Consider the following 19,857-nt stretch of genomic DNA (forward strand, 5'->3'; position numbering starts at 1 on the left):
GTGAAGTACAATTCACAAGGCAGAGTCGTCTTTCAGAAACGTGTGAGCTGCCCACCCCCTCAAAGGCAAAGAAGATGAGAGAGGGATAGAAGGAAAGGGTGCTAACATTTTACCAAATTAATGAGGGGATATATTGGTGCCCACAATGTGCTGGGAAATATAAAAACAGTCATAAGCCCATCTCGGAAAAGCTTGAGCGAGTCTGTAGGGATTGGAACAGTTGCTGAATTTATGGTACCCTGGGAACCTCTATTTGTCAAGTGCCATAGAGGCAGCCCTGACACTGGCACAGGTGAAGATGAATTTTCATTCAGAGCAGTGAGCCTTCTGACTCCATTAATCCTCAGGGTTTTGATGATGAATTTCTCTCTTTTTTATTTTATTTATTTTCACTCTAATGCCTCCTCCTCCTGCCCTGTAACAGCGTGGAAGGAACAGAACAGATGGTGCTTTACGTGTAAGACCGAGGGCTCATGAGGATACCAAGCCTGCCCACTCTGAAATCACATGACTGCACGTGCAAGGAAAAGCCTTGATTTCCCCTGGGAGACACAGATGCAATGATGTTAGTATTCCCAGCGGAGGGAGAGGAGGGGAGGGCTAACAGGCCATTTACAGGGAAGACCACACTTATACTAATATAGTCTTCAAGGACCACGTTTAATCACAAAATAACAGGAGAACCAATATCTGAAGATTCAAAAACACCAAAGTAAACTAGAGGCAAATAAGGGTTTTAGTATGCTGCTATGCAAAGCCCATTTAGAATGAACAACTAAGGACATACAGTAGCAGAATACTGACTGGCCTCTAGTTAACCTGCCATTGGCTCTGACCCAGTTTTAATCGGAAGAAGCCAGGATTTACAACCTGCTTAAGGATGGAGTTTGACAACTGCTATAATCAGAAGAGCTGTCAACACAAGGACAGCTGTCAAACCAAACTGTAATTCATAAAAAATTACAGCTAAGCCCCCAAGACATCCCTAACATTATCTGCATTCACAGATTTAACTCTGTTTACAGCTTTATGAAAGTTCCAAAAATAGGTTAAGGATCCTACAACCAAATCAAATCAACAAATAGCTACTGAGTGCCTATTAAATAAGAAAGGTTAAATAATATCGAGTGAATAAATGGATAAAAAAAGCCTAGCAGATTCCCTGGCATATAGTAGGTGCTTAATAAATGGATATTATTATTACATGCAAATTCTATTTCAATAACCTCAAAAACTGGAAGGTCTTAGTGACTCAGTAAAAAAATTTAAATAAAAAATGAATTGCTTCCATAAGTGATTACTGAACTTAAAATATTAATTTCATGAAACATTCCTGAGTTGTCAGAATATTTAGTTTTATATATTAGTAAAGTCCAAACCTCTAATGATATTATTTTAGTGTTTAATTATCTTGATTATAAATATGTAGTATTTGTTTTATTCTTTCTACAATGAATAATATAATCTGAGAGACAGAAATAGAGGTTGTTTTGATAGATCAATTTTGGGCAGGATTCCTGAATCAAGGATAATTTTTATTAATGTCTAAACTCTCAGTGAACAGGAGTAAGAATATAAAAGCACATGGATGGACATGGATATTGATACAGTAAGTTTTGAAGAACAGTCTTGACTCACTGAGATGACCAGTGATAAAGGATTTTCATTTATTGTTTCTATAAAGGACTGTATTACACAAAATGATGTCTGCTTTAAAAGGATACCAGCACTGCAATTCTTTATGAAATAATGAAAAGACTAGAGATAGAATCAGAAGACCTGGACAAGTGTCCTGACTCTGCCACCTACGACTGGTGTTACCTTGTCAAGGTCACTTCACCTCTCTAGACTTCAGTTTTTCTTCTGCAAATTCAGGAAAACAAGGCCTGCCTCAGACATTTGTTGGAAAAGTTAAGAGACTATATATATGAAAACAGTAACACTACCACCTTATATATGTGTGTCCAAGTATGGACTTTTTATATATATTATTTTATATATATTTTATTTATATATTCTTAAGATGAACTTTTCCATGTAACCAACTAGCACAAAGATCAAGAATCAGATCATTATCAGAATCTCCGAAGCAGTACTGTCCTGTTAACCCCTTCCAAATACTATCTACCCATTTCCCCAAGGTAACCATCACCCTGTCTACTAATGCTGGAGATGAATATTTCCTTCTTCTGACCCTTATATAAATGGAAGCATACATTATGTACTCTTTTGTGTCTGGTAGTTTGAGCTCAATTTGTGAGATTCATTGAAGTTGTTGCATGTAGTTATAGTTCCTCTCTTTGCTGTATGGTATTCCGCTGGATGAACACCGTATCCTGATTATATCACATAATTCCTCAATCTGACAATTCCAGTGTTTTATCAGTTATGGAAATTATCAGTAAATATATCTTCTAATATTGGTTCTTCCCTACTTTCTCCTTCTGGAACTTCTACTTAAAAATGCTAGACTTTATTATTTTACATTTAATGTCTCTTTAATGTTGCCATCTCTTTATTTTTCTGTGCAGCCTTTTACAACAATCTTTCAGTTCAACATGTTCTTTTTTGGAGTGCCTTGTTCTTGTGTTTTTGATTCCTTCATTTTATATTGACTTACACTGATAATTGCTATGTAACAGTTTTATTGAAGTTCCTCAAATTCTAAGACTCTGGTTTACTATGACTGCAGACATTCACTCAAGTGTATTTCATAATTTTGGATTCTGAGCTAATTTTCAGCAGGGTTTCTTTCTGTAGGAATTTTGTGTCGCCTTGGTTGAGGATGTGTCCCTCAAGAGAAGTTTAGCCATTTCCTTTCGCCAGGTCCCTCAGCAGTAACTAGCCTAATACACTTACTATGTTAATATCTTGAGACTTGAGGATTACTGAAACAATCAGGGAGTATAAATTTAAACCTGAAACTTGCATGAAGTGGGGTTTTTATTCTACCCAGATCCTGGTTTGTGACAGAGAAGCTTCTTTGTCTTCCTTCCTCATACTTGTGGGCCACCTTTTTCTAATCTCATTAATTTTTTTTTTAAACTAAGGGTGTAGCTCTTTGAAAGTCCTGGCTTTTGTGCACAGTCTCAGTTCTGACTCCTCATTACTTTTGGTTCAAGAAACAGCATTTTGAGGGGTTGCTGGCATTGAAACCCAAGTCAGAAAATTTCCCAGATTACATACAGAGTTAATTCACACATTTACCACTATTTATCAGGTCTTTGTTTATTGGGTGGGAGGTGAAGACACCCACCAGTCTGGGGATGTCCTTTACCTTAAGGATGTCTGGTATATTTTACCCAGCAAATAGTAGACATTCAATAAATATTTGTTGAATAAATGACATATAATTAAGAAGTTAAGTCATATTCACAATATTAATAGAGCCTATGATATGTAGCTTTAAAGTAATTTAGATTTAATTTTCAAGCAGGGAATATACGCATATAGTTCTAAATACAGAAGTTACTAAAGGGTTTACAGGAAAATTTTTTAACCTATGCTCTACAGTTCTTTTTCTTTTATTAGGCAACCAACTTTGGCTTTTTGTGTATCCTCCCAGAGAGATCTTATGAATTTACTAGCAACTATGTACAGATATATTCATGGTAGCAAACTATATACATTGTTTGGCACTTTAATCTTTTCACTTAATAATATATCTTACAGATTTTTTCCTATCAGTACATAGAGAAAATATAGCTTACTTTGAAGCCAGTTAGAAACACCTTTTGAAAAATCCCAACTCTGCTGCTACCCAGAAATGCATTTTACATGTATCAAACTTAAAGGGACACATTCCCACATCCATAATAGGATTCATTCCTAGTGGTTAACTAGGGATGATAGAGTGACTCGTCTACATTCTCAAGGGCACATTCAGTCTGGCTTAGCTGTTTCTGCAGTTCTGGACGGACAGATGAAAGGAACACATAACACATGCCACAGAGAAGGCATTGAAAAACGAGTGGATGAAGGAAGGAATGAGGGGATGGAAATAAGACCTGATTTAAGCAGAACACGTGGGTGCACTGGCATGGGCTGTCTTTTAAGTAGAGCAGTGAACTCTGAACTTATGGCAAAGATTTTAGAGCAAAAGCAGGTTTTCTTCCTGAAGCTGGGCATCAGGAAAAAGGGGTAGCCCTGAATTTTGCACTGAAGGCCTCACAATCACCGTGAAGAGTTTCTTCTCTCCTTTCTGATTATCTGTGGTTTTAAGCCTAGTTGTCCCAGATTGCCCTCACAGCTGTGGAGGAGGCTGACAAAAGTTTTTTCTGGGTCAAAAATTAGGGTTTAGAAAAGCCAGCTCTTCGTGATGTCAGAGGAGCTATGACAGAATTATCCTGTTAGAGGAGTGGGAGATGCATGAGTGCTGTGGCTGGGAGCATGGCCAGGCACTGATTTTCTCCTCTTTTCTAGTATATCTAGAGACATGGGTTTGAATTTCTAGCTCCCTTATGTAAATTTATTAACTTCTTTGAGATTTGATTTCTTTGTTTATAAAGTGGGAAAACCAATAACCACTTTAGAGAGCTGTTTCTTAGAAAGGAGCCTAGAGGCTCCTTTACTTGCATACCGGATTGTATATGCACATTTTTATGCCTTTCAGAGGCATTTGCTAACAAGAAATATGTGTGTGTGTGTATATATATATGTGTATGTATACATATATGTAATTTTAACTGACTATTTAAGTATGGAATAGAGGAATATAAAGGCTAAAAAAACAAATATTGGGCTATCACAAATAATGCTGCAATAAATATTCCTAATCATGACTCATTATATGTATGTTTAAGAGTACTTCCAGGTATATATTTAGAAGTAGAATTGTTGGGTTTTTGGGTATGTGTATGTTTCCAAGCTGATCTCCAAAGTGGCTGCAACAGATGACACTCTCATCAGCAGCGCATGGAGTTCTTATCGCTCCACATCCTACTACTCATATTTGTAGACATTTACATGCTGCCATTTTGACCAGTATGAAATTTTATCACAATGTTTTAATCTTCATTCCTTTGATTATTGTTGGGAGACAATTCCCCAAGGACTCCTGTGTTTCTGCACCTTTGGTGAGCAGAGGTCATGGAAGCTTTTGCTCCAGACTATCTTCTCAAGGATGTTTGTATAGTGAACAGTCTTGGACAACAGAAGTACTGTTTCCTGCCAGAGTACAGGGTGGTTTTGTTTACTGTCCAGTAAAATAAAGGTAGTATGTTCTCTAGGACAAAATTTGGGCAGGTTTGCTTGCAGCTCATTATAAAAGACTGGAATTCCCTAAGCATAGGATTCCTAAGTATGATACACCGTGGGCAGGATCTACCTGGGCTCCTCTGCATAGCTCCTGTGGGACTCAAGGGAAAATGGCACAAACATAATACTTACATGATTGTGCTGTGAATGATAGTCTTTTGTCTCTGATCCAGGAGTTCTGTGTCTTTTGTCAGCATCTGTGAAACTGTCAGGCTAACTTACTAGCTTGCAAATAGGAACATTCTCAGATTGCTCACACTTTTTGACAGTTATTGAGCATCTTTTCTTGTTGTATGTTGGCTATTTGGCTCTTCCCATTTGTGAAACACTATCTGTTTTTAGGGATCCATTTTTCTATTTGGTTGTCTTTCTTACTGACTGGGTAGTTGTTCTTGATATATTGTGAATAATGAACTTCATAAGTAATTTGTATCCCAGTCTGTGCCTTGTATTTTTCCTTTGCTTATACTATCTTTTGCTTTACATAGATTAAAAATTTTAATGTTATAATTTAAATGATTTGTACTTGTGTGTGTTTTGTTAAACATTCCTTACTCTGTTCATTCATCTAAAAGTTTAAATTTTTACTTTTCCCTATTTAGGTGTTCAATTCACCTGAAATTGATTTATGTGCATGTGGTGAATTGTTTTAGTTATCTGTTGTTGTGTAGCTAACCGCCCCAAATCTTCTGGCTAAAATAAAATTTATTATTTTTCAGGATTCTGTGGGTTGACCAGGTGGTTCTGCTTCAAAGAACTAATTTTTGGTTTTGTTGATTTTCTCTATTGTTTTTCTATTTTCTATTTCATTTATTTCTATTTTAATCTCTATTATTTCCTTTTTCTGCTTTCATTAGGCTTAGTTTGCTATTCTTTTTCCAATATGTTAAGATAGAAGACTAGGTTATTGACTTAAGATCTTTCTTCTTTCTTAACGGGCACTTACAGCTACAAATTTCCCAGTTAAGCCCTGCTTTAGCTCTACTACATAAGTTTCGGTTATTTTCATTCATCTCAAAATATTTTCTGATTTTTCTTTTGATTTTTTCCTTAATCCATTGGTTATTTAAGAGTATATTGTTTAGTTTCCTCATATTTGTGACTTTTCACATTTTTTCCTGCTCCTGATACCTAATTTCATTCCACTGTGGTTGGAGAACATAAGTTGTTTTATTTGTATCCTAAATTTATCAAGGCTGTTTTATGGTGTATGTATTGTCTATCCTGAAGAATGTTCAATGTGCACTTGAGAAGAACATATATTCTGCTATTGTTGAGTGGAGCATTTTACACATGTCTGTTAAGTCTAATTGGTTTATAGTGTTTAGGTATTCTATTTCCTTGTTTATTTTCTGTTTAGTTGTCCCAACCATTATTGAAAGCAGGGTCCTAAAGTCTCCAAGTACTATTTTTGAAGAGTCTACTTTCAGTCTTTCCTTCTGTGGTTGCTCTGGGGCTTTCCATATACACCTTAGCTTATCAGAATCAGCTTCGGACTTATACTAGCTTAATTCCAGTGAAATATATACCTCTATTCCATTTTCCCTCTTTTGGTGGTAGTACTGTAATTTATACATGTTCTATCTATTAATGTTAAAAATCCAGCAATACATTGTTACAGTTACTTTAACATCTGTAGTCATTTCCTTAGCCCATTATAACTGCTCTCACCCATCTCCTTTGTGCTGTTATTGGCAAATATATTACAGTTCTATATTTTATAGGCCCAACAATACTCATGATTTTAAACATTGCTTTTTAAATCAGTTAAAAAAATGGAGGAAAAACATGCCCTTCTTTTGCCTTTTGTAAATGCTCTTTCTTTTGTCATGTGGATTGAATTATACCTATGGTCATTTATTTTCAGTCTGAGTATCTTCCTTTATTTCTTATAAGGTGACACTGGCAGCAAATTCAGTTTTTTTCTGAGAAATACTTTATTCCATCTTCATTTTTGAAAGATGGCTTTGCTAGATAAAGATGATAGGTATAGACTCTTTCTATATCTATAAACAGATTTTCAAAGGTCAGAAGGCCTTGAGCTAACACATTTAAAATGTTCAAGAACACTCAACTGGGGAATAATTGCTCAATATATTAATCTAATTAAATTGTGTCATCTTTGAAGGTCAGTGTTTAATATTTATTCTAACCCAGGAAGGTTCCTCCTAGGTGTCTTATTCTATGATTCTCTTCATTATTTTTGAGAATACCCTTAGCTTTGAACTTCTCTAGGGTCTGTTGCAAATGGAGTCAGTTCTCTTGGGAAGAGTTTAGATGCTACCTGTTTTAATGACCTTTTTCTCCTCTTCAGGGCAAAATCTCTGAGCCAGAGCTCTGGAGCTGAGAGTGTGGACAATAGCAAGCTTCTTGCTGAGAGATACCCCCATGCTATAAGAGGGTGAGTGCTTCGTGGTAGTGGTGGTGGAGTGGGGGCAGCAGCCTGAGTGCCTCCTGTGGGATGGAAGGACCACCTCACAAGCCAGGGCAAGGCTGATCAGCGCCTTATTCTGAGAGTGGCAGAATAAGGGAACCCCCATCTCTTGACTGCATTTGCCCAGGACTTAGCCCCAGCAAAAGATAGTTGGAGGTAGGATAAGAAATGCTGAAGTCATGTTCTTCCTAGGAAGAAAGCCCTCTGGGAGTTGGTTGAAGAGGAAGCCCTGTATTCTAGGGCACAGCATTCTGGAGTACAGTCTCTGCCCTGCTATGCTGGGAGGGGGACAAGAGGGAGTGACCTTGTTTCAAATAACACAGGTTCTTACTTTCTTACCAAATGTTGACAGATTTTCCTGAATAGGTGTTTCTTCATTTGCTGTTTGCCCTTAAGACTATTTCCAGATGTTTTAAATGGTTGTATTTTTAAAAATTATTTCTACTAGTATCAGAGGGGGAGCAGGCCAGTGGAGCTTCTCACACTGTCATGGCAGACAATCTCTGCTTCATTATTATAACTTCAAAATAACATCTTGATATTTGGAAGAGCAAGTCCTTCTTCCTTATTTTTCTTCAAACTGCCTTAGATATTCTTGGCTCTTTGCTCTTACATATAAAATTTTTTTTATTTTGTTATCATTAATATACAATTATATGAGAAACACTGTGGTTACTAGATTCCCCCTATTATTAAGTCCCCACCACATACCCCACTACAGTCACTGCCCATCAGCTTAGTAAGATGCTATAGAATCACTACTTGTCTTCTCTGTGCTGTACTGCCTTCTCAATGCCCCCACCCCTACATAATGTGTGCTAATCGTAATGCCCCTTTTTCCCCTTACCCCTCCCTTCCCAACCACCCTCCCCAGTCCCTTTTCCCTTTGGCAACTGTTAGTCCACTCTTGGCTTCTGTGATTCTGTTGCTGTTCTGTTCCTTCAGGTTTTTCTTTGTTTTTATACTCCACAGATGAGTGAAATCATTTGGTACTTGTCTTTCTCTGCTTGGCTTAATACCCTGAGCATAATATCCTCTAGCACCATCCATGTTGTTGCAAATGGTAGGATTTGTTTTCTTCTTATGGCTGAATAATACTCCATTGTGTATATGTACCACATCTTCTTTATCCATTCATCTACTGATGGACACTTAGGTTGCTTCCATTTCTTGGCTATTGTAAACAGTGCTGCAATAAACATAGAGGTGCATATGCCTTTTTCAAACTGGGCTGCTGCATTCTTAGGGTAAATTCCTAGGAGTGGAATTCCTGGGTCAAATGGTATTTCTATTTTGAGCATTTTGAGGAACCTTCATACTGCTTTCCACAATGGTTGAACTAATTTACATTCCCACCAGCAGTGTAGGAGGGTTCCCCTTTCTCCACATCCTCGCCAACATTTGTTGTTGTCTGTCTTTTGGATGGTGGTGATCATAACTGGTGTGAGGTGATATCTCATTGTGGTTTTAATTTGCATTTCTCTGATGACTAGCGATGTGGAGCATCTTTTCATGTGCCTGTTGACCACCTGAATTTCTTCTTTGGAGAAATCTCTGTTCAGCTCCTCTGCCCATTTTTTAATTGGGTTATTTGCTTTTTGTTTGTTGAGGTGTGTGAGCTCTTTATATATTTTGGATGTCAACCCTTATCAGGTCTGTCACTTATGAATATATTCTCCCATACTGTAGGATGTCTTTTTGTTGTACTGATGGTGTCCTTTGCTGTACAGAAGCGTTTAAGCTTGATACAGTCCCACTTGTTCATTTTTGCTTTTGTTTCCCTTGCCCATGGAGATATGTTCATGAAGAAGTCACTCATGTTTATGTCCAAGAGATTTTTTTTTATTAATAATATGTAAGCATTTATTTTAAAATATATTTGGAATGAAATGCATATTGTCTTATATGGCTAGGGAAATAGTACTTTTTTTTTTTGAGAGGGCATCTCTCATATTTATTGATCAAATGGTTGTTAACAACAATAAAATTCTGTATAGGGGGGTCAATGCTCAATGCACAATCATTAATCCATTTCAAGCCTAATTCTCATCAGTCTCCAATCTTCTGAAGCATAACGAACAAGTTCTTACATGGTGAACAAATTCTTACATAGTGAATAAATTCTTACATGGTGAACAGTACAAGGGCATTCATCACAGAAACTTTCGGTTTTGATCACGCATTATGAACTATAAACAATCAGGTCAAATATGAATATTCGTTTGATTTTTATACTTGATTTATATGTTGATCACACATTTCTCCCTTTATTATTATTATTTTTTTTATTTTTAATAAAATGCTGAAGTGGTAGGTAGATGCAAGATAAAGGTAGAAAACAGAGTTAAGTGCTGTAAGAGGGCAAATGTAGATGATCAGGTGTGTGCCTATGGACTAAGTATTAATCCAAGCTAGACAAGGGCAGCAAAACATCCACGGATGCAGAAGATTTCTCTCAAAGCAGAGGGGGTGAGGTTCTGAGCCTCACCTCTGTTGATCCCCAATTTCTCACCTGATGGCCCCCCTGTGACTGTGCCTGTCTTAGGTTGTTCCTCCCTTGAGGAATCTTACCCGTCTCTGGCTAACCAGTCATCTTCTGGGGCCATACAGGGAAATGTAAAGTTGGTAAGTGAGAGAGAAGCCATATTGTTTGAAAAGGTTAGCTTTTTACTTCTTTGCAGATTTATGCCCTGTGGCTTCTATGCCCAGCACTTGTCTCAAGGTATCTTTACCACCTGGAGGAATTATGATACTCGGTAAATTCGATATGAGGCACAAATTCTATTTAAGGGTTGTAATTAGGAAGGAAGAAGAAAAGCTATAGAGGTAGCATATGGAAGAAAACATGGGAGGATTGATTATTTCTTTGATGTATCTTCTTGTAGAGTACCTTAAGCATGTATAGGTTTTAAACTCCCAACTAATTTGCGCTCACATATTAACATAATAGGAATACGGTGACATAAACAAAGCAAATCTATAATTACCATCCATCTTCAGTGAAGCCAAGAAAACCATTTAGGCACCCTAGGCATTTGTGAAAATTTGTCTATGATATGATGGATATTGTCCAACTGTACTTGAACAGTCTGAGAGAAATCAGACAAATTAAAGCAGCCCATTTCTGGGATCTGTTCACATCCCATATGTTCTCTTAACCGTAGATAGTCTATAGTCATAAGATTTTGGAGTGCTACACCTTGCACCCCTCCCAACTCCTGGTTGAGTTCCAACAGTGCAGATTCGGTCAAATTCGTTGTCTCACTGTATGCACATGCCAGCCTAGACATCTCCCTCCTCATTCCAATGGCAAGTCCAGGAAATGATGGGGTGGATGCAGCTACAACCGCAGCATTGCCCGGATCCCTGTGGAGGCTTTTTGATGATCATCCCCCTGGCACAAGTCCTCCAGAGAGTGCTGATGCCGGAAGCTCCTCCTCATATCGTATCTTAGTTCATTTTCTGGGTATCCAAGCTAGGCCTTGATCTTCTGCATAGAAACAAACAGACCCTTTGCCCACACTTTGTGTGTCCAAGAGATTTTTGCCTATGTTTTTTTCTAAGAGTTTTATGGTTTCATGACTTACATTCAGGTCTTTGATCCATTTCGAATTTACTTTTGTGTATGGGGTTAGACACTGATCCAGTTTCATTCTCTTACATGTAGCTGTCCAGTTTTGCCAATACCAGCTGTTGAAGAGGCTGTCATTTCCCCATTGTATATCCATGGCTCCTTTATCGTATATTCATTGACCATATATGTTTGGGTTAAGATCTGGATTCTCCATTCTGTTCCACTGGTCTTTGTGTCTGTTCTTGTGCCAGTACCAAATTGTCTTTATTACTGTGGCTTTGTAGTAGAGCTTGAAGTTGGGAAGTGAGCTCCCCCCCCTGCTTTATTCTTCCTTCTCAGGATTGCTTTGGCTATTTGGGGTCTTTTGTGGTTCCATATAAATTTTAGAACTATTTGTTACAGTTTGTTGAAGAATGCTGTTGGTAATTTGATAGGGGTTGCATTGAATTTGTAGACTGCTTTAGGCATGCCTTTTTGACAATATTAATTCTTCCTAGCTAAGAGCATGGGATGAATTTCCATTTGTTAGTGTCCTCTTTAATTTCTCTTAAGAGTGTCTTGTAATTTTCAGGGTACAGGTCTTTCACTTTCTTGGTTAGGTTTATTCCTAGGTATCTTATTCTTTTTAATGCAATTGTGAATGGAATTGTTTTCCTGATTTCTCTTTCTGCTAGTTCATTGTTAGTGTATAGGAATGCAACAGATTTCTGTGTATTAACTTTGTATCCTGCAACTTTCGCTTAATTCAGATATTAGTTCTAATAGTTTTGGAGTGGATTGTTTAGGGTTTTTTATGTACAATATCATGTCATCTGCAAACAGGGACAGTTTGACTTCCTCTTTGCCAATCTGGATGCCTTTTATTTCTTTGTGTTGTCTGACTGCTGGGTCTAGGACCTCCAGTACTATGTTGAATAACAGTGGAGCGAGTAGGCATCCCTGTCTTGTTCCTGATTTTAGGTGAACAGCTTTCAGCTTCTTGCTGTTAAGTATGATGTTGGCTGTGGGTTTGTCATATATGGCCTTTATTATGTTGAGGTACTTGCCCTTTATACCCATTTTGTTTAGAGTTTTTATCATGAATGGATGTTGAATTTTGTCAAATGCTTTTTCAGCATGTATGGAGATGATCATGTGGTTTTTGTCCTTCTTTTTGTTTATGTGGTAGATGATGTTGATGAATTTTCGTATGTTGTACCATCCTTGCATCCCTGAGATGAATCCCACTTGATCATGGTGTATGATCCTCTTGATGTATTTTTGAATTCGGTTTGCTAATAGTTTGTTGAGTATTTTTGCATCTATGTTCATCAGGGATATTGGTCTGTAGTTTTCTTTTTTTGTGGTGTCTTTGCCTGGTTTTGGTTTCTGAGTGATGCTGGATTCATAGAATAAGTTTGGAAGTATTCCCTCCTCTTCTATTTTTTGGAAAACTTTAAGGAGAATGGGTATTATGTCTTCTCTATATGTCTGAGAAAATTCAGCGGTGAATCCATCTGGTCTGGGAGTTTTGTTCTTGGGTAGTTTTTGATTAGTGATTCAATTTTGTTATAGGTAATTGGTCTGTTTAGATTTTCTATTTCTTCCTTGATCAGTCTTGGAAGGTTGTATTTTTCTAGGAAGTTGTCCATTTCTTCTACGTTATCCAGCTTGTTAGCATATGGATTTTCATAGTATTCTCTTATAATTCTTTGTATTTCTGGGGTCCTTCATGATTTTTCCATTCTCATTTCTGATTCTGTTTATGTGTGTAGATTCTCTTTTTCTCTTATTAAGTCTGGCTGGGGTTTATCTATTTTATTTTCTCAAAGAATCAGCTCTTGGTTTCATTGATTTTTTTTCTATTGTTTTATTCTTCTCAGTTTTATTTATTTCTTCTCTGATCTTTCTTATTTCTGTCCTTCTGCTGACTTTGGGCCTCATTTGTTCTTCTTTTTCCAATTTCAATAATTGTGACTTTAGACTATTCATTTGGGATTGTTCTTCCTTCTTTAAATAGACCTGGATTGCTATATACTTTCCTCTTAGAACTGCCTTTGCTGTGTCCCACAGAAGTTGGGGCTTTGTGCTGTTGTCATTTGTCTCCATATACTGCTTGATCTCTGTTTTAATTTGGTCATTGAGACATTGATTATTTAGGAGCATGTTGTTAAGCCTCCATGTGTTTGTGAGCCTTTTCATTTTCTTTGTACAATTTATTTCTAGTTTTATATCTTTGTGATCTGAGAAGTTGGATGGTAGAATTTCAATCTTTTTGAATTCACTGAGGCTCTTTTTGTGGCCTAGTATGTGGTCTATTCTGGAAAATGTTCCATGTGCTCTTGAGAAGAATGTGTATCCTGCTGCTTTTGGGTGTAGAGTTCTGTAGATGTCTATTAGGTCCATCTGTTCTAGTGTTTTGTTCAGTGCCTCTTTAGTGTGTCCTTACTTCTTTCCTGTCCGGTTGATCTGTCCTTTGGAATGAGTGGTGTGTTGAAGTCTCCTAAAATGAATGCATTGCATTCTATTTCATCCTTTAATTATGTTAGTATTTGTTTCACAAATGTTGGTGCTCCTGTGTTGGGTGCATATATATTTATAATGGTTATATTCTCTTGTTGGACTGACCCCTTTGTCATTATGTAATGTCCTTCTTTATCTCGTTACTTTCTTTGTTTTGAAATCTGTTTTGTCTGAAAGAAGTACTGCAACACCTGCTTTTTTCTCCTTATTGTCTACATGAAATATCTTTTTCTATCCCTTGACTTTTAGTCTGTGTATGTGTTTGGGTTTGAGGTGAGTCTCTTGTAGGCAGCATATAGATGGGTCTTGCTTTTTTATCCATTCTGTTCCTGTGTGTCTTTTGATTGATGCATTCAGTTCATTTACATTTAGGGTGATTATCGATAGATATGTACTTATTGCAATTGCAGGCTTTGGATTTCTGGTTACCAATGGTTCACGGGTAGCTTCTTTATTATCTAACCATCTAACTTAACTCTCTTATTAAGCTATTATAAACACAGTCTGATGATTCTTTCTCTCCCTTTTTATTCTTCCTCTTCCATTCTTTATATGTTAGGTGCTTTATTCTGTACTCTTTTGTGTTTCCTTTGACTGCTTTGTGGATAGTTGATTTTATTTTTTGCCTTAGTTAGTATTTGGTTGGTCTGCTTTCTTTGCTGTGATTTTATTTTTTCTGGTGACATCTATTTAGCCTTAGGAGTGCTTCTATCTAGAGCAGTCCCTTTAAAATATCCTGTAGAGGTGGTTTGTGGGAGGCAAATTCCCACAACTTTTGCTTGTCTGGGAATTGTTTAATCACTCCTTTGTATTTAAATGATAATCGTGCTGGATACAGTATTCTTGGTTCAAAGCCCTTCTGTTTCATTGCATTAAATATATCATGCCATTGTCTTCTGGCCTGTAAGGTTTCTGGTGAGAAGTCTGATGATAGCCTGATGAGTTTTCCTTTGTAGGTGATCTTTTTTCTCTCTCTGACTGCCTAATTTAATACTCTGTCCTTGTCTTTGATCTTTGCCATTTTAATCATTATATGTCTTGGTGTTGTCCTCCTTGGGTCCCATGTGTTGGGAGATCTGTGGGCTTCCATGGACTGAGAGAGTATTTCCTTCCTCAGCTTGGGGAAGTTTTCAGCAATTATTTTTTCAAAGACACTTTCTATCCCTTTTTCTCTCTCTTCTTCTTCTGGTACCCCTAAAATGCAAATATTGTTCCTTTTGGATTGGTCACACAGTTCTCTTAAGATTTTTCATTCCTAGAGATCCTTTTATCTCTGTCTGCCTCAGCTTCTCTCTATTCATGCTCTCTGATTTCTATTCCATCAACAGTCTCTTGCACCTCATCCAGTCTGCTCTTAAGACCTTCTACCGATTGTTTCATTTCTGTTATCTCCCTCCAGACTTCATCCCTTAGGTCTTGCATATTTCTCTGCAGGTCTGTCAGCATGGTTATAACTTTTATTTTTAAGTCTTTTTCAGGAAGATTGGTTATATGTATCTCAGCAGGCCCTCTCTGCAGGGTTGTCTGAGTGATTTTTGACTGGACTAGATTCTTTTGCCTGTTCATGGTGACAGAAGTGGTTGTAGGCAGGTGGCGCATGTGTCAGCTGGGAGAACAACATCCCTTCCTGCTTGCTGGTTGCCTTGCCCTTCTCCGCTGCCTGTGTCGGTTACTCGCACACAGGGAGTAGTCTCTGGGATAATCTCCTGAGTTGCTGTGGGCGGGGCGTCCCTCAGGATAGCCTAGAGGCCTTTGTGGGGTCACAGTCATGCTGGGTGTGTTCTCCTGTGAGAACGGTGCCCCTTCATGCCTTCCGCACCTTGCTCAGGCTTTCTCTGTGTTGGGCAGTTGCATGCCAGTGGCAGCCTCTGGATCTGTCCCGGTAATCTATGTGCTGGGAGAAGCCTCTGTGTGGTTGCTGTGGGCAGGGCTGTTCTCCGGCTGCTCTGCAGCTATGGCGGGTCAGCTGGTTTGCTTGCAGTGTTGGCCAGGGAGAATGAATGGCAGGCTGCTTATCACCGTGAGGGGGGCTTCAGGGGTGTGTTAACCCCCCAGGGGGAAGGGCGCCTGAAGTTCCTTAAGATTCCCAGCCTGCTGGGCTGAGGTGTGCCAGGATGATTTTGTCCAGCTGTTAAGCCCTTGTCCCTTTAAGACTTTAAAAAAGTGTCCACTTTTCTTTTGTCGCAGGGGAGCCAGCTGTGGGTACCCGTTCGCAGTCTCCATCTCAGATTTTACTTTTCCGTTTCTCTAATATCCAGTACACCATGCAATGTGTGTCTGTGCTCCTGGGGCAGATTACTAGGGCTGGTTATTTAGCAATCCTGAGCTTCCACTTCCTCCCCACTCTGAGTCTTTTCCTCTCGGATTGCTACTTTGTACCTTCCCATTTTCCGTGTGATGTTGGGTTCTTGCAGATGTAGTCTGGCTGGTGTGCTGTATCTTCTAGTCAATCTTTTAGGAATGGTTATATTTGCTGTATTTTCAAAATATATTTGGCTTTGGGAGGAGATTTCCACCACCCTACTCACGCCACCATGTTTTCCTTCCCTCCTCCATATAAATTGTAAGACAAGCTTGTTAAATTCCACAAAAACGTGCTAGGATTTTTATGAAAAATTCTCTGAATTTTAGTTTAGCTTGGGGAGAATCCATCTTTATGATACTGAGTCTTCCTATTCATTAACAGACTATTTCTCCTATTTGGGTCTTTAAAAAAAGTTTTTTAAAAAAGTAATGTAGTTTTTTTCTATGACTCTTTTACAAATCTTTTGCTAGGTCAAATTCTAGAATTTGTTGTTACTGTAAATAATATCTTAAAAATTTTAAATTTTATTCTTTTATACCAATGTTTAAGAATGTAATTTTAACAATCGATCTTGTATTCAGCATCCTTGCTAAACTGTATTATTAGTTTTAATAGTTTGACTAGAGTCTCTTGGATTTCTATGTAGCTACTTACATCATTTGAGGTTAATGATGATTTTGTTTCTCTTTATCCATTATATGTACCTTTTATTTCTTATGCTTTTCATTCTGTATGGTCTAGAATTTCAATATGATATTAAAGAGAAATAGTTATGGTAGTTATCCTTTCCTTCCAGATTTTAAAGAAAACCCTTCAAATATTCCATCTTTAATAATAATGTTTGCACTATTTTTTAATATACAACTTAATCAGGTCATGGAAGTTTCCTTGCATTTCTCGTTTACTAAGAGTTTTTATCATAAACAGTATTTACTAACATTTATTGGGTACAAACCAGGTGTTAGACATTGTTCTAAGCACTTAACTACCATATTATATGCTTATAACAAATCTTTGAGGTTATTATCCTTATTCCACCATGAATAAATAGTTACAGTAAAGTCACGTCAGTAATAAGTTCAAGTCCAGTAGTAGAACTAGAATTTGAACCCAGAAGGCTGGTTTAAGAACTCACAGTCTTAATCACTCTTCTGTATTGCTTCTTTTGATGAGTGCTGAATGTCCTCAGATGCTTTTTCTGCATTTGATTTGACCATATGGCTTTTCAACTAATTTGCTAATATGGTGTATTACATTAATTAATTTTTAAAATGTTACCTCATCTTTGAATTCCTGAGATAAATTCAACCTGATCATAATGTATCTTTCTTTTTAAAATAAAGTGATGGATTTAATTGGCTAATATTTTATTTAGCATTTTTATATATATGTTCAAAAATGAGATTAACTCACAATTTTCCTTTTTCTTGCTGGTTTTGGTACCCAGGTTATACTAGCTAAACTCATAAATGAGTTGAGGCATGCATTTGGTGACATTTTAGTCCTCATTATAAGGTTGACAAATATAGTTAGTATAACAGCTAGCACAGTAGTTAGACTCCTAGACAACCCAGTGAGGTTCCTGACATCTTATCATTTGGCTAAGCTGGGGACAAGGGTGCCCAGGGGCATCTGGACCACTTATTAGTGAATGGCAGCCTAGGATTGCCCAAACCGGCAGAAACAGCCTAATGTTTTCCTTCTCAAAGGTGCCTGAGCCTTAATCTGGTTTAAATAATGGTGGCTGTCTTTTACTCAACCATATTCACATCTAAACAGAATAAAAGTAGACATATTTTTACTAGTACTTTACAGCTTACAAAATACTTCAGTATTTCTTATCTCACTGAATTGATCTATCCTAGCAGCTTTTTAAGAGCCATTCTTTTTCTATTGTACAGACTATTCTCTATTTTACAGATTACACATAAGCAAAGACTACTCAACTAGGTTAAGCAGCTAGTAAGCGAACTGGGTTAAAAAATCAAATCTATTTTTTCTTCACTTCAATTACATCAAGAAAGTATTTTTTGTAGGAGAGATTCTAGCTCCTACAGTGACAATGATTAGCATCTTAGTTGTTACTGACAGTACCAAGAACGAAATAATGAATTTTCAAAATGGGTTGGATGAGCCTCTATTTCTGTTGAGAGTATAGACATGCACAATTTACTATGGACATGCCCAAGTGAATTTTAATTTATCTCCAGCTTTAGAGGTTTATCTATCTATCTATCTATCTATCTATCTATCTATCTATCTATCTATCTATATATTTTACTTTATTTTATTTTTATTTTTTTAATTCATTGTGTTATCATTAATCTATAATTACATGAAGAACATTATGTTTACTAGACTCTCCCCTTCACCAAGTCCCCCCCACAAACCCCATTACAGTCACTGTCCATCAGCATAGTAAGATGCTGCAGAATCACTACTTGTCTTCTCTGTGTCAATATATTTTTTAAACAAAAAGTTAACTGTATCTCTTCTAGTGGCCAGGCATTCTAAGCATTACATAGGGTTAGACAAAGCTGACATAAATAAATAGAGAAAAGTTTTAAATATGATTAATTATTAATAGTTCAAAAACACCTTACCATAATGTAGAGCTGTTTGACCTTCATTGTCCTAGAAGAGAAACAAATGATACATTTTAGAAGTCTAATTTATTGCAAAAGTATGAAAGTACATATGCTAAAGCAAATATATCTGATATACCAAAGTTTCATAGATTCATCAGATACAGGAACCCACAGTAACTTTTGAGCCTCACAGTACCTTTTGACCAAGCCCTCTATCTTGGAGAAGAGAAGAATGTTGAATGGTAATAGCTACAGTAGAGTGACAGGAAAAACAGATCTGAAGATATTAAACCAAAGAGAACCCTTTAAATATGGTAATTTGATTACCCAGTTAGTGGCAGAAAAAGTGATGCTGTATATCACTTATCTTGGCTAGTATTATAATGTTTTTTTCTAAGGTTATCCCCAAATCTATCTAAGAAGTCTGTGATTTCTAGTAAGAGTTAGTAGTTTTTTAATCCCTTTTCAAAGAGTCACAGATTCCAGGCTCATTGACATTAGGTTTCCTTAAAAAGATCAAATATAAAGAACTGTGATTTCAAAGCACACAAAGCCCTAAAAGTTGTTAGAAGGTCAAAAGTTTCCATAGATAACTCATAAAACTCCAACAGTTATGTTTTATTCTTTTAAAACTAAGATATTCTAACTATACATACTAATTACAGCATAAGTGAGTACCTTTTAGCAATGCTGCCTCTTAAATTGAGAGCAAGTGATCACATTCCATGGGCAACAAATAATCAGAATTAAGTACAGGTGAGAAGCAGAATTTAGTAATTTTGGTTTGTACTTAGTAATATGCATGAACATTATTATACCCCTGGTAATTAAGAATAAATGCTTAACCATTATGGTGAATAATTGGAAAAGGGTGGTATTATAACTCAAATCAACTATTCTTGGGCACACCATGTCTATCTTTCCCATTTCCTAAAAACTTAATTGTGGAGTTGGGTCCCAGAACTTTTTGGCTATGGTTCTGCTTAATAACCTTGGATGAAAAGCAAAAAGCTGCCACAGGGGACTTATTTTTTGGTCCAGAAGGTAGTAAGAAAAAAGTCTTTCCTTAGTGGCTTTTTAACACCTAGAGAAGCTTGGCATGGATGACAGCTGATGAGGGACAGGGAGACAACCTTGAGGCAAGACAGATTAATTAAACAGTTTTCCTACCAGGGAATGGGAGTTCTCACTGGATTGA

At 37.1% G+C, this 19,857-nt stretch overlaps 1 protein-coding gene across 3 annotated transcripts in view; it reads right to left on the reverse strand.

Annotated features, from left to right (window-relative positions):
• The window catches only part of ACBD6 (acyl-CoA binding domain containing 6), a 197,859-nt gene that overhangs the window by 16,109 nt on the left and 161,893 nt on the right, over window positions 1-19,857 (reverse strand). For all 3 annotated transcript variants that reach the window (XM_073216834.1, XM_037021109.2, XM_073216835.1), the window contains exon 7: window positions 18,675-18,705. In XM_073216834.1, the coding sequence (XP_073072935.1) occupies window positions 18,675-18,705 (31 nt within the window). The remainder of the gene's footprint in view (window positions 1-18,674; window positions 18,706-19,857) is intronic.

The sequence above is a fragment of the Manis javanica genome, chromosome 11 (assembly GCF_040802235.1).
Source record: "Manis javanica isolate MJ-LG chromosome 11, MJ_LKY, whole genome shotgun sequence".
NCBI lineage: Eukaryota > Metazoa > Chordata > Mammalia > Pholidota > Manidae > Manis > Manis javanica.